Source organism: Apteryx rowi, unplaced genomic scaffold, assembly GCF_003343035.1.
Source record: "Apteryx rowi isolate R43461 unplaced genomic scaffold, aptRow1 scaffold_98, whole genome shotgun sequence".
Taxonomy (NCBI): domain Eukaryota; kingdom Metazoa; phylum Chordata; class Aves; order Apterygiformes; family Apterygidae; genus Apteryx; species Apteryx rowi.
The window spans coordinates 2,140,379-2,155,745 of record NW_020451293.1 but is presented as its reverse complement, the minus strand read 5'-3'; the positions used below and the strand labels follow the sequence as shown (position 1 = coordinate 2,155,745).

Sequence of the window (15,367 nt, the reverse complement as noted above, 5' to 3'; positions counted from 1 at the left end):
TCTGTAGGACGTAGACTGATAGGCTACATCAGGTCACTGTTCTGCTGTGCAGTGTATAGGTATTTTCCATTGTCATTTCCACTAGAGTAAATGGGATTGAAGAAACCCTGTTTGAACATTCGGCCTAGATGTTTTTGCTCAAGGAGTGTATGCAGGAGATTAGCAACAGGAAGCTGCAAAGATGTCATGAGAAAAAAGATGAGACTAAACAGCGATGCTGCCAGGAAGGGAAGAGGCTGGTCAACTAGGTGACTATAGAAAGTTTTTTTAATAAAATAGAATAAAAAACACAAATTCATAAAATTAGAAATACGTTAAAACTTTTAAAAGCAAGTCCAATGACTGACAGCTATGGAGAAGCAGTGGAATCAGCAGGTATGCATATGTTCATGATTAAATTCCTCTGCTCAGGTTACCTGCAAACAAATGACAATTCTGTGTTTCTTACTGTATAAGAACAGATATTTATCGTCCCTAAAGAAAAAGGTACATGATATCAGAGATGCATGCTAAAACAAGGGAGGGTATCAGTGAAGGAACTGCATAAAAAAAAAGCATATGATCAAAGAGATATCTAATTGTATCTGTACCTATATAAATGTACAGATATAACAATATTTAAATACAAAAAAAATGACTGGGAGTTTGGAAGGTCTTTCTGTAATCTCACCCTTTTCAGAGAATTTTTAGGAGAATTCTTAAAATATTTTATCTCCCCTCTCTGAGTTTTATTATGAAACTCATGACCCATATGAATTAATCTCTTAAGACGTAATGATTTCCATGTACACAGAACTTGCAGAGTAATGCCATTTCTCAAAGAATGTAATAATGTTCATTGCTACTGCTATCATATTTGAGATCTGCAAATAAAAYAAATGAAAAATGTCATTAGTAACGTGCATTAATATTAACAGAGAAACTTAAATACATACAATTTGAACAGATCTGTAATTACTAAAGATGTAGTCCAATATAATAGGAGATTTTCTATGAGCAAGTAACTTTCAGAAAACAGGTAATCTGATATGCCTAATATGCAGTACGTATGCTTATTTAGTATAGGACCACTTTTATCCTGACCTTGAGCAGTAATGCACTGGATTATTTGGGAGGGACTGATGCAAACGTCCTGTCACCGCCAGTCAGTAGGGTGTTTTGTTTGTTGAACTGGTACCACTGCCCTTTAAATGCACTGGCAGAGGTTCTGACAGTTGTCCTTTGTGTTCCTATGGGAGCTGGCAGAAATCCAGGGACAAGTATACTCCCTAGGTTAGCAGTTAGAGATTTTTTTTGCAAAATAACTTGTTTGGGCCATTTTCAGAAGAAATGCATTGAACTTATTTTTTGCTTATTTCTTGTGCTCAGTCTAAAATCTTAAGAAATTCTGCTCTGTAGTTTGGTTTGTTAAAAATATAAAAATAATAATTCATTTTATAATTAATGCTGCTAACTTTTTATACTGTTCCTAGTCATTCTTATAATGCAATACTGTTTTCCACTTATGGCAGAAAGTTAGTGAATTCCCTGTTGTTTACACATTCTTTTCCCCCAGTACAAAACTATGATCCTGGATACAAATTCCTTTTTACGATGTTTTGTTACCTCTTCCAGTTATCCACAGTTAGCTTGTTTTCCTATGCATGCAGTGACTGGTTGCAATGTAGACTCTATATCCCAGTTGCTCAAAAGAGCAGAAATTGCTACCTTTAGACAAGTGTCTTCATGCCTTTAGACTTGCTTTTAAGGATGCTTCTATGTATTTTCACACAGCTAAAATCTCGTATACAATCTCTTTTCTGTGTATCTTGCTAGGTTTTACACAGAATATAACCAATACTTTTGGTTTTTAAAAATGTTTCACTCTGTGGTTGTTAGAACATTGATCCACTGAAGTCTGAAATGCTATTGGAGGTGTCCGATAGTCTGTAAGTAATGAGGAAAATTTTCAGTCAAAGGTTATTCTTTTTCATGTAAAATGTATTAAAAATAATTTGCACTGGGGAAAAAAAGTCTTCCAAATGTAATGGTAAATTGCTGCATGTTTTGCATAGAAAGATCCATAGTTGGCCAAAAGTTGCAAACGAATGTTTCAAACAGAGAAATTATCTTTCACACCATCATCCAAGTAAAATAAAGCTACTTTTGAAAGGCATGGTCTTTCTCATATCTTAAAACTCTAATGGATAAGCTTTTGGCTGACTGGTTAGCATGTGTGTACCAAGCGATCCCTGGGGAAGCTGCCAGGCGGAGCACATGCTGCCCCTTGGCTGCGCTGGCCACCGGAGGAGCTCAGAGCAGCGCATTGCAGTTTTGCGCACAGAAGGAAAACTCGGAGGCCTTTGCAGCACGGCTCGCTCCAAATGTTTGCCACTGCCYTTTTATATAAAATCTCATAATATTAACAGTTCCATTATATGCGTCTCTAGCTACCAGTCTCATAACAAATGGCTGTCAGCGCTGTGAGCTTTTCACCGCTGCTCTGATGTGACTGAATATTTGACTAGTACAACACTACTCTAGGAGTAAGCAGTTATTCTAATAATAGCTCCAGGAGTTGGTTCATAGTTTAGATAACTGGTTCACTGTTTATGTAACTGTTTTATCCTCTTTATATCTGGGAGGTTCTACGGTCTCTGCTTTTTATCAGCAGCTTAATACTGTAGCTTTGAACGACGCTATCTGCTGCTGGTTAAATTTTGATAGTGCTGTGCTTCAGCAGAATTTGTCTTTCATTCTTGAGATGGCTGTCAAAGATCGTGAGCTAAGTCAGGTTACTCGCACATTTGGGCTTTTAGTTTCTAGGCTGGAATTAAAACTTGACCAGGCTTTACAGCCCTTGCATCCCATTTCATTTTGATGCGTGGGATGGCTGAAGAGGAACTGGTCTAAAGAGCGTTTGATATTTGGAGCTGCCCGGGAGAGCTAAAGAAATCCTTATTACGGTAATTGCCACTGCTGCATCAAAGGTGATCAGACTAGGAGTGAACAATTTAAACAACCGTAAGGAAATGCCCGTAAGAAGGCTGCAGAAAGAATAGTTGTCATTTTTGTCCAAATATATAATATTTTTTTCCACTCCTGAATGTCCCTAAATTAATGTGATGATTGAATAGGCATTCAAATTGTGAGGAACTCTCTTGGATGTCAGTCTTTGAGGAGAACATCAATAACCTCTCTCTGTAGCCTCATACTTTCTTGTTCAGAAGTATTTGCTGTCATTTTCTTTAACCAATTCCTTACTAAGATTACATTCCTTCTACTAGTCCCCATCTTTTTCATTTTTAAGAAATAGTTTCTTATGTTTTACTCATATCTTGATAGATTAGCGCCCCTGCAGTTTCTTTGTATGCAAAATACCTTAATTTTGTCAAAGAAAGTGTATTAGCACAGTCTAATTTTCACAAACACATTTGCATATATTCCATTTTCCATAACTTCTATGTTTTATTTCTTTAAAATCTTATTTAAAGTCTGCACATGGTTTGTGTATAGCTGTCAATCATTTCCTTTCCCTTCTCCACCTTTGTAAATGTATTTGCATAAGGTAAATGTGCATGATATTAAATGAGGCTTTGATGTAGTCAGAAAAGGAAGAAGGAAAATCAGTGGCTGGAAAATTAAAGTAAGAAAGATTGGAAGGAGAAACAAAATGCACATTTTTGGAGTGAAGGGGATCAGTTCTTAAGCAATCTAGAGATGCAATGAGTTCTCCCAGGCTCCTCTTCAAGAGTAGATGTGCTTCTGGAAAGCATATTTTAGGCAAATGACAGTATTTCTGCAAGGTTCTTCCGCTAAGAGCGGTTGTGACTTGTGTTTCATGAATTCTAAATGTCTGGTATTCATATTCTAAATATGTGGAAAATATAGAAGTTCCCCCAATAAAGAAAAAGTAAATCTCTACTTCTAAAGACTGGCTGTGTGGAAAAGGAGGACTATCTGAAGGTCAGCTTAACCGACCTTGTCCCAGGCTGGTTGTATCAAGAGATGTAGTTGAGAGCGTTGGGATTTTTTCCTAGCCGTACTTTGGAAATGCTTCTGAAAGGCAGTTAAGGCAGAATAAAAAACACAAGAGTTTGCTTGTAGAAGGAAGCACTGCGGAGAGGGGAACTGTCAAATGATCAAAACGCCATGTTACCTAATTTTCACATACACTACATTTTGCAGAAATCCTGCTCAGCAGCCCTGAGCTGGTGCTCCTGCATTCCCGCAGCATTTTATAATAAATAGGGTAGTAGCCCACTTTCACTATTATTGTCATTTCAAGCATTATGTTGTCAGTCCTTTGCAGGCAAAAATAATTGATACAAATTGAATGTTTGTGTAAACATGAACTGCAGCCTACCCAATAAATGAGAGGATGTTGGTACTCGAGGAAAAAGATGCCTTTATTTGCTGGGAGCAAATATTGTGCAGCATTAACATAGTATTAGAGAATGATGATCTTCTGGGCTGGAAATCCATGGTGTTAAGGGATTTGACTAAAAATAAGATGTGATAGATAAGTTTCAAAGGGATGCTACTGCAGTCGTGTTGAATGTTATTAAGTAGAAGGTAATATCTTTGTCATGTACTGAGTAATGAGTCCAACCACTGTTTGACCATACCTCTCTAGAGAGTTGAAATTATGAGAACAGAACAACATCAAGCTATGATTAGCTTTGGCAGTTTTTCTGTAAAACTATAATGGTCGTTTGTAACTGCATGGAAACTATAATACTTTATTCTGTGCTTTTGGAAGCATTATTAGGAAGTCATCTGCTGTTGTTATCCCTATGCTGAGGAGCGATTCCTTCCTGAATACTCTTAGAGGGAGCAAGTGTGTGTGTGTGTGCGTACACATGTGGGCAAGAGGTTATTTTGAAAATGGATGAGGTTTTCAGGCTCAGGAGAAGTTTCTCTGTAAAGGAATATGATGATCACTGATCTTTTTTATATTTTTATACATTATATATATATGTTTATAGATATAGCTATAATGTATAAAAATTTTATATGCACTATATATATATATAATTTTAATTTTAAGTAGACTCTATGCATATTACTATTTTTACTTGTTACTATGTTTTGTGCGATAGCTCTGGACTTTCTGTTATATGTAGACCTTAGTGGCACCTACGGCTGAGGATTGCCTAGTGTTTTCTCATTTTAGTCTTATTCATTTGGCAATTAGATACGGTAATTTTCATCTTTGTAGCTGCAGTTTTCAGATGCTGGTCTTGGTCCAGGGATAGCCTGTGTTGAATAGGTTTCATCAAAGTTAAGTTTGCTGGCTTTGAGAATGAAGGAAAATACATGTCACCAATTAAAAATAATAATAAAAAAGTGTATAGCCATCATTTTCACAGCTTAGTCCTAGAGTGTACAAACTGATATTTGACATGAAAATTATATTGAGGAGGGAAAATTGTTCCTTTTCCCATTGAAAATATAATTGTTTTTGGCAAAGAACAAAGAATGTGGAAATTCCAGCTGGTCGGTACAATATTTTAACGGCAATTGCGGTACTGCCTAACAGCTGTTTGCCAGTAAGTGGACAAGGGCTGAACTGTGTTTTTGAGACTTGGTAGTTCAGGGATATAATTAAAGAAGGAAAGCCTGATTAAGCAGCAAATGAGTTTCAAAAAAATTAAGGGAGTTGGGAAACTTGAAGCAATAAAAAAAAGTACACTGTGCAGCAAGTGAAGCAGGGCATCATGCAAAGCACTGGCTCTTACTTGGTCCTCGTTTAAGTGACCTCCTCTGAAACAGACACTGGAGTACTTGGAGGTTTTTGGCACTGTACAATTATTCGGTAGTACCTGAGAGGTTTTTCAGATAAAATACTGTATTTGCCATCATATTACAGAATATGTCTCTCTCAATTGCATACTTAAATTCACTTTTTCTCCCTAGTTGTTGACAGAAAGTCTGCAAACGTAGCCTGTGAGAGCACCTCTCTCAAATTTTTTTTTTCTTTAGACTATAGAGAAATTTAATATGAAATATTTGTAAATGAAGTATCAAAGTTATAAGATGAAAGAAGTCAGGAGCTGGGAAATGGTTAATTCACATTTCTTTAATTTTACTCCTGATGCGTGTGATTATAATACTTTTATTGTAATTGTCTGAACATTTTATGCCACAAAATCTGAGGAACTACGGAGCAAAAGTTGTTTTTTTGCCACCTTTTAAGCTTAGTCGACCATTGTTAATTAATTGGGAATAGTCACTCATTAATTTGCCTGGCTACAAAATAGCCTTTTCTGTTTACTACTCCTATGCAGCTGTGACCTGGACAGCTGCCTTTACTACAGGATCTCTTAGCTGACCCTCCTCTTTGCACTGATGGAGCCTTTTTTGAATTATTAATGTATTTAGATTGAGCTAAAATCTTTCTGATTAGAAGTTACTTTGTGTAATAAAAATACCAATTAAAATTCTTGTTTCTGTTGTTGTTAATAAGAAAAATTACTATGTTTATATGGAGATTAAATCAGAGGTTTAGTTGCATGAGCACCAGGAATTTCAAAGCAGCTTCCCAAGGCATTATATCTGCACATTTGAACAGGATTATTGATGGAACTTTTTTTTTTAATTGTGTAGAGAAAGAACCTACTCAAATATTGTAGCAGAAACCAGAGTAGTAACTTTATTTGCCTACAGCATTTCCTTTTATTTCTTAATATTTCATCAGCTAGCGTTAATTGCTGTAGCTCCACTGAAGTTGGTGAACAAATGTAACAAGCTCCTAGTGTTTTTTGGTTTGATATTTATGTTTAGTTTTATTTAAAAGGATTATCTGTGTTTAATCTTTCTGCAATTGTTAATCATTAAATACAACTGAATATTTCCTGAGTCCTTGCCCTTGAGTAAGCACATGTAGTAGATAATAGTGAATGCTGTGATATGTTACACTTATCATTGTCTCTTCTTTCTCTTTTGTAGACATTTGGGCCTAGATTTAGTTCCTCGGAAAGACTTTGAGGTTGTGGATTCAGATCAGATCAGTGTTTCAGATCTTTATAAAATGGTAAGAAATCTGTGGGAGATTCTTTTGAGATTTCTTGGGGGTTGGTGTGAAGAAGGGAAAAAGAATTTTTATTCTTTCCTCTTACGTGTCGTCTTAGTTAAACTAGTGTTGTAAGCTAAATGTTTTTCTCTTTTGCACCATAATCATCAGAATAGTCAGTATTTCAAGTACTCTGTGTTCCTTTTAGTAAGAATGAATGAACTTTCTTTGGAAATGACATGCTGTATGCATTTTGACAGAATGGATGGAAAGACATAGAAAGAAAAATACTCAGGAGCTCTAATAAAGTCCATATGCAATATATGTAAAATCTCTTTCAGAAAGTCTGTAAAAACTTGGTTGAAAAAGTAGTGCAGGTGCCTTTGAACATTGTTTCTTCTTGCAATTTTCTCTTGTTTTTGAATCTATTGTTTCAGAAGCAGTAGGAGGAGTTCTAAAAAGGCAAATCCATCAGATATAGCTAATAGAAACAATTGTACACTTTGGTCTTTGTTGCTAAAATCAATGTACTAGTATTAAATGAAGTAGCAATAATCTCTTTTCCACTTATTCATAGAACTAAAGAAAACATCAAGAGGTCATCCAGTCCTTTCCCCTGCTTAATGTCAGGATCAACAGTCACAGTCATTTCTGACAACTTCTTCTGTTTCTGAAAACGTCTACTGGTGGAGGCTCCAAAGCCTACCCAGGCAGTCCTTTTGCATGGTTCACTGTTCTTGCAGTTAGGAAGTTTTATTAGTAGTTGTCTTAGACGCAGAGTATTTCTTGTTGCAACTTAAGCTTCCATTTTACTGTCTTGTCCAGAGAAACAGATTACTCCCTGCCTCTCTGCACCAGGCTTTGTTTTTGAAGACTGCTGTTCTGTCCCATTCAGTCTTCTCTTCCTTAGGCTAAACGACCCCATTTCTTTCAGTTTTTCTTTATAGGTCAGGTTTTCTAGACCCCTGGCTCCTGCATGTATTCTGCAGACTTTATATAAGGTAATCTGCAGTTTGCCATTTAACGCCTGCCTTTTGCAAGTGCAATGCTGAAGTCTCTCAGCTGGGCAATAATGCAAAATCTCTGATGCGTCACGGTTTCAACTTGCCTGCAGAGTTCTATTCATTTGAAAGGGCTGTGCAGCAGACACGCTGAAATATAATGAAGTCAAATAGGTTGACTTGCCTTTGGGTTACGTGGGCGTTCATTAGACACAATTTTCAAACAGTTATTATTAATTTGCAGGGAGAAATAGGAATTCTTCCTGTTGTGAGATCTAGCATTGTTTAGCATACTTCTATTAAATAAAGCTTCCAGAGCCTGGAGTCCATCAACAGTTTCTGTGAGTCCAGAAAGTACATGAAACCTGCTAGACTATTCTTCCAGGAGAGTCTGCAGATACAGATGAAAAATACGTCGGTGAAAATACTTCCAGGAGTTTGCATAGAGAATGAGCATCTTTGCCCTCTTCAAAGGCTTTTTTGAACTCACAAAACAGAGGACGAGGCAGGGAGACCACTGAATAAGTTAATTTAAGCAAAACTAATCCTTGAACCCTAAGGCCTTCTGTGTTGTGTGGCAGTATCGCACAGCAATATTAAAATGCCCATCATTTTAATAGGAATGTTTGCATTTCACTGGAAAAGAGTACAATCTTTCGCTTACATGATTGTATTTAAGCATTCCTTCATTGCAACGAGTTCCAGCTTCTATCCTTTTTAGTCACTGGTGCATTCGTATCAGTACATAGCAAAGTTAAATTTGTTTTAGATATGTGAATTGTGTCATTAATGAACTGTAGAGCCACTAATACAATTCACAGTATGTTTATTTGGATTCTCTTGTATTAGTAGGACTATGTAATGCAGTTATTTTTGTTCAGGGTCATGATGTAACTGTAAAGTGAGGAACAGCATGTGATGTTCAGAGGAGAGTAAGACCTTTTTCAAGGTGATGCTTTCCTTTAAAAAAAAAACAAAAAAAACTGTTACTCTAAAACAATTTCTTAACTTAATATTCTCACAGAGAAAACTGATTTTACTAAGTAAATGTTGTTATGGTCTGACTTACTTCTGTAAATATTTAATTTCCTACTTTAAAAAGTTGTTTGGCTTTTAGTTATCTAAGATTAGGTAGTGATAAGTCTGTGCCTAGGTATTTTTTTTTCATGTGCAAGATGTACTTCTCCCCAAAACAAAGGCACTTTTTTAAACAGGCTACATGCTATTGCTGTTTTGGATTATTTTCATCATGTAACAGTGGATTTGGGAAAGAAATAAAAAATGTGTTACATGGGGAAATATTGAAGTATATCACCCTACAGAAGTAACTTTGGGCATTAATTTCTGATTTGCCATAGACAGAGGAGAGTTTGGTGCTATTACACCTGAGTTTTCCTGGAAAAACAGCAAAGAAATAACTTGCTGGTCTTGGCCCTGAAGAACAAGTCCGCTGGTAGCAGGACATGGCCATTAGTCAGTTCACACCTCACTGTTGCTTTAGTTTGCAGATTCAGGGAGGCAGTGCTGTCAGATCACATCAAGTTCACAGTCAGAAGGCAATTTTAGGAATCAAAACAGCAGAAAAACTATTTAACCTAAATTTTGCAAGAATTGAAGGKTTTTTTTCTTCAACAAGGGGGAGAATCCTCCTTACTCCTGGTGAAGTATATAATGGATTCCCAATTGTGCAATGAGGTTTTACATTGTAAAATAACCTATCGAAGGTAGTCATGAGAGCCCAGTTACTTTTTCAGATTTAGAGAACCGTAGATTGTTAAATGTGCCGTAAGAAACAATTTCATGTTAGCAGAAAAATGGATGAGGTAACATACTGGGCCTTCCTATCTGTAAGTGGGAAGAAATTCAAGTGTTTTGTGTGGATCTCTTAGGCTTACCATTACTTTTATTGGTAAAATTTTCAAGTTTAAAATTTTGTGTATCATCTTTAGTTTTTATTTTACTTTGCTAAGTATATTTCCAGCTACTATGTGAGGTTTCATTATCTTCAGCTCTTTGTCAGAAACGTCGCACCTTAGGGCCTTGCCTATTCTGTTTCTCCAGGGAACTCCTCATGAAGCTGCATCCTAGTGGCTTCAGGACAAGCAGCATTTGTCAGAAATTGTTGTTTTACTCCTGAAGGAAACCAAATTGCCCTTTCCATATGAAGACATTTGTGGTTTTAACAAATTCCATAAAGCACAGATTCGTTTTGCTTTACGTTACTTTTGAAATTGTGGGAAAATATCAGAATCCTGCCAAGGAGCTTAGTGTTGGAGTCGCCACTAGGTTTAAGCTGTTGTTGAGCAACRCAAGTCCAGCAGAACGTCAGAAACGCTTGGATTTTTAGCGAAAGGGGATACAAAGCACAAATCTCTGGAGGCATTTGCAAATATCAGAAGTGTTCAAACCTAGCCATTAAATGTGTTTTGCTTTTCTGTAGAGTGATTGGCTTGTGCGTGTGTTTTCAGGATGAGTTTAGCAGATGTGTGAAAGGTACACGTACTTACTACATTATTGCTAGGTCTAAGCTGCTTCTTTCAACTACCTGAAAAAAAACTATTAGTTTACCAGAGTTGCTAATAAATAGACAAGTTTCAAATTAACTGTGCCTTTACCTCATAATTGCCTACATTTTATTCAGAGAGAAAATGAGATTGGTAAGAAAGACTGCTTATTTAAAAAATAAATAAAAAAATGTCCAGGCATCTATTAGGAAAGGAAACTAAAGGCTGAGCAGGAAGTTTGGGTTTGGGTTTTTGTTTGATTTTTGTTTTTGTTTTTTTGGAAATAGCAGGTTGTCACAGGACAGTTTGGTATAGATTTGGTTCTAAACCCTAGTAAGAAATTGGCTGAGAATATGAAATTAGAAAGCAATTTGTTTGTAACTGACTTGGAAATGATTGCATTCGATTATCAAGCATTGTTAGGAAAGGAAGGAGGAAACAGTAATAAACACTGATATAGGTAGGTAAGATATGGGAAGCATGTTTGACAGGCAAAAGAGGTAGAGAGAGTTAATAGTTCTTTAAAAAAATGCAAGACAAAACCACAAGACACTCAGTGGGGATAAAGATGGGAAATATGGTAAAAGACCTTATTGGATAAGACTAAGCATTCTTTGTTGACTTCAGACACTAAAGTGAAGTAATGGGAAATTAAGGTTACCAAGAAGAAGTGAGGGGACAGGGGGAAATATAACTACTTGGAGCAAGGAGATAAGTAATGGTGAACATGAACTTGTTCAAATTTCAATTTAAAAACATTCCAATTTACTTCTAGAACAAAAATGAGTCTAGTGCATAGAGGAAAGGCAGCTGATGTCACATCTAGATTGTCTTAAAGATTTTTAATGGTCTTTCAGTTTAAGTTCTTCTGATTGCTAGTTCTAGATGAAAATACTGTAAAGTAGATACAAGGCTAATTAGAAGAACCTTACTCAAAAATAGTGGAGAATGGTTAGCAGTAATATTGAAAACTTTACTAATCATTTGCAAATTAGGGAGAGGGATGAATCGGCTGAATTTTTGGTGATCATACTCCATTTTAAAATGCTTTTTTCATTAATAAGTGGATGGTGAAATATGCAGTATGCATACTAAATATGTAAATACCACAAAGTTGGAAGTGATTGCAAGTACATGAGAGGAAAGGATTAGGTTTCAAAATCATGTAGACCAGTTGGAAAAATTATTTGAAAAGTATAGGATACAATTTGCAAAGGTACATGCAAGATTCTTAACTTTGGCAGTCACTTATTGCTTCTGAAATGTAGATGGGGCACTGCAAACTTTGATGGTTTTGTAGAAGAGGATTTGAGTATTATATTGGGATCACAAGCTGAATTAATTAGTCCATTCATCTTAATGATGGATAAGAAGCAGTGGGCCTAGGTTGCAGTGACAAAGACTTTCTTTAGGCATCAGAAAACACTTTATAATGGTGAAGAAAGATACACTGAAATAGATTTTTATCTACTAAAGCTTTTACAACCTCAACAAACGAGTACCTCTCAGGAAGAATAGAGATAAAACTAATTCTTTATTTTAGAAGAAGAAGAAGAAAGGTCTCCTAACAGCCCTACTTTTCTACTACCTCATTAGACATTTAAGGTTGGAAGGGACCTCAGGAGTCTCTAGTTCAACCTCCTGCTCAAAGCAAAGTCAATAATAAATTCAGACCAGGCTGCTCAGAGTTTTGTCTAGTTGGGTCTTAAAACTCTTCAAGGAGAAAGACTGGATCCCTGCCCCAGTGCTTGAGTGCCCTTAATAGGGTTTTTTTTTTTTCCTTGTGTCAGGTTGGGACATCCCCTGTTGTAGTTTGTGACCATAGACTCTCACCGTCCTGCCATGCAGCTCTGTAGAGAGCCTGGCTCCATCATCTTGATAACCTCTTCATAGATACTGGAAGGCTGCCATTCAGTCCCCTCTAAGCTTTCTCTTCTCTGGAGTAAACAAGCTTCATTCCCTCACCATCTCCTCTTACAGCATGTGCTCCAGCTCCCAGCCATGTTGGCAATCCTTTGCTGAACTTGCTGTAGTTTGTGCATCTTTGTTCTGGGGAGCCCAAGGCAGGGTGCAGTATTTCCGATGTAGTTCACTGAGTGCTGAGTAGAAGGGAATAAACACTTTTCTCAAGCTACTGCCTACATTTCTGTTAATACAATCCAATATGCTGTTAACCTTTCTTGCTGCCAGAGTGCGCTTCTGGCTTAAGTTTAGCTTGCTCTCCAGCATGACAGTGCCAGGCAGTCCCCAGCCTGTATCATCGAAGGGATTAGTCTGTTCCAGGTGCTTTTGTCTTTGTTGAATTTCATAAGAATCCTATTAGCTAGTTCCTCTAGACTGCCTAGGTCCCCCCGCCATGGAGGCCTTGCCCTCAGATGTATTGACTGGTGCCCTCAATTTAATAGCATCTGTGAACTTCCTAGACAGCATAGCTCCCAGGATAGAGCCCTGAAGAACTTCACTTGTAAATAGCCTCCAAGTAGAGTACAAGCCACCAACTGCTACTTTTTGAGCCTGACAATCCAGATAATTTTTTACCAATATAGTTAATTTACCTATCCAGGTGTAACTTCCCAACTTGTGTTCAAGGTTGCTGTGGGAGACTGTCAAGTGCCTTGCTAAAGTCAAGTCATCCACCAGCTTTCCCTCATCCTCGGATCTAACTGTTTGATCATGGAAAGCAATTAGCTTGGTCAAGCATGATTTACCACTGGTAACTTCTCGCTGACTATTTGCAGTTGCCTCCTCATTCATGTGCCCAGGAATGGCTTCCAAGAGAACACACGTGCTTTGGGCACAAAACTCACAAGCAAGGGTACATAAAATGAACTTTGCTAGTAGTCGTCTGTATTGCAGTAGCGTAGTCCAGAAGCGTGAAAGCGGAGTGTTAGTGAAATCTAGTCTCTTGGTTGCAATAAACTTGCAACCTAATTTTCAGCCAGTTGTTCAGGATTTAGCTAGGTGTGGACTCTGTAAACAGCTGTGTTGGCTGAGGAGACCGTCGCTCTTTGGACCACCTCTTGTACCTCTCTTACTAGAGCTCATCTCCCACATTATGACTTGGATCGACAGTTGAGTTTCAGTCAGAAGAAGCCAGGATAACTTGAACAGTTTAAATAGCTGGTCTCTTCGGTGCCAGTTGATACTCAGTGAATAAACAGGCAACTCAGCCAGCTAAACTAAAAGGGCTTTAATGTTCAGAGGAGGGTGCTGTCGTAAGATGCACGGTGCAGCTGGAGATCGTAATTTCTTCTTCTGGCAGTGTGGAAGAGGACACTTTTATAACAGTGAATATGAAGAGATTTCAAAATATGCCATTTAATTTAGTATCTTCTTGATTTAATCTCATTATGAAGATTATCTTTCCTTTTCTGGTAATGAGTCTTTCCTCTGTTTTTCCTTCTGAGGGGAAGACAGTGACATGTTTCGGAAACAGTATTGTTGAATATATGTTTGTGGGATTTCTTCTACTTTCACCTATTTTGAAGCTTCAAGACTGTCAAACAGATCATGCTGGTTCTGCTAGACAGAATGTATGTTTTGTTAGAATAAGATACAAGGCATGTAATAGAAGGATAGAGATAGGGAAGAATAAAGGTAATATATATAAGCATGTAATAGTGTTAATATTTCAGTTTAAAATGCCAGTGTTGAAATGAATGCGTCAGGCATGGCAGAATCATTAATGATTTTTTTTAAACCTCTCCGAAACCTTTTCAATTTAGATTAGTATTTAAATCTCCCTTTGGAGATTAAATAGGTTCAGTGAGAGACTTGCAGTCCATTTTCTGATTATACCATTTCCTTTTAGCATGAAAGGCTTTAAATACAGGATCATCCTCTGAGCTCCATTTCAGCGATGTAGCTCTTAATACGGACATTTCTATACRGGTGTTGACCAGCTGAAATTGTAGAAATGTCTTGAGTGGTTTATCAGGATTTCACTTCCTGACAGGCGAGATCTGAGCAAAAAATTTAAACAAAGTATAAAAAAAACTCCTTCTTTCCAGATTTCTATGTGTTTGAACAAATGCACCTTTTCATAGATAGGGTACTGATAGATGAGGTTTAGTAGTGAGGTATCCCCTYGTTTAACAAGAGGATACATAGATTATACAACATAGGGTGTAGGACCTCTTGAAAAGAAATGCTATTACAGTGCTGGAAATTCTGTCCAGTTTGCCGCAGCCATTTATATTAAAAACTAAGATAAATGCCACCTTTAAATTATAGTAATTAGGCTAAGAAAGGCCTAACTGGGAATTAGGAAAAGCCTATTAGAAAGCTAGTGGTCTTGTGATTGATATATTGTGAAGAAAAAAAAAAACAGGAAAAGTTGATAATCTTGAACAATCTTTTTTTTTTTAATACTATTTTAATGCTATACAGATGTAATGTAAATATTTCTTGCTCTAAAAAGAAGTTCTACATTTTAGTATTCTCTATCTCCACAGCATTTATCAAGTAGACACAGTGTCCAGCAGAGCACATCACAGGTAAAACTGCTGTAAAAYGTCTACGTATGAATTTTTATTGTCTTTAAATTTTTGATAATGTATCTGTACATAAAGGTATAAAAGGTATATAAGACTGGGTAAGTCTTATATGGAGCACTTCCTCAGAAGATCTCCAAGAATAATTAACTCGTTAATGTCCTTCTTCAACTTCCATTTAGCCCTCTTTTCCTCAGCTCTAGCTGTTGTTCTCAAAATAACTTCTCTGGTCAGACCCAAAGCTTCAGTCTGCCCATGAGTCTTCTCTCTACCTGCTAACTCATACCTTAGTAGGCTCTTGTTTTACTTGGAATTTGTGTCTGAGCTTTCCTAGAGACCTGTGCTTCCCCAGGTTCCTGTCTTTGAAGGACGAGG

The 15,367-nt window shown here is 37.0% G+C and overlaps 1 protein-coding gene across 1 annotated transcript in view; it reads left to right on the top strand.

Moving 5' to 3' along the window:
* DOCK3 (dedicator of cytokinesis 3) overlaps positions 1 to 15,367 on the top strand; it is a 194,611-nt gene that overhangs the window by 51,604 nt on the left and 127,640 nt on the right. Inside the window, exons 7-8 of the mRNA XM_026055042.1 lie at positions 6,931 to 7,015; positions 14,954 to 14,995. Coding sequence (XP_025910827.1) covers positions 6,931 to 7,015; positions 14,954 to 14,995 — 127 coding nt within the window. The remainder of the gene's footprint in view (positions 1 to 6,930; positions 7,016 to 14,953; positions 14,996 to 15,367) is intronic.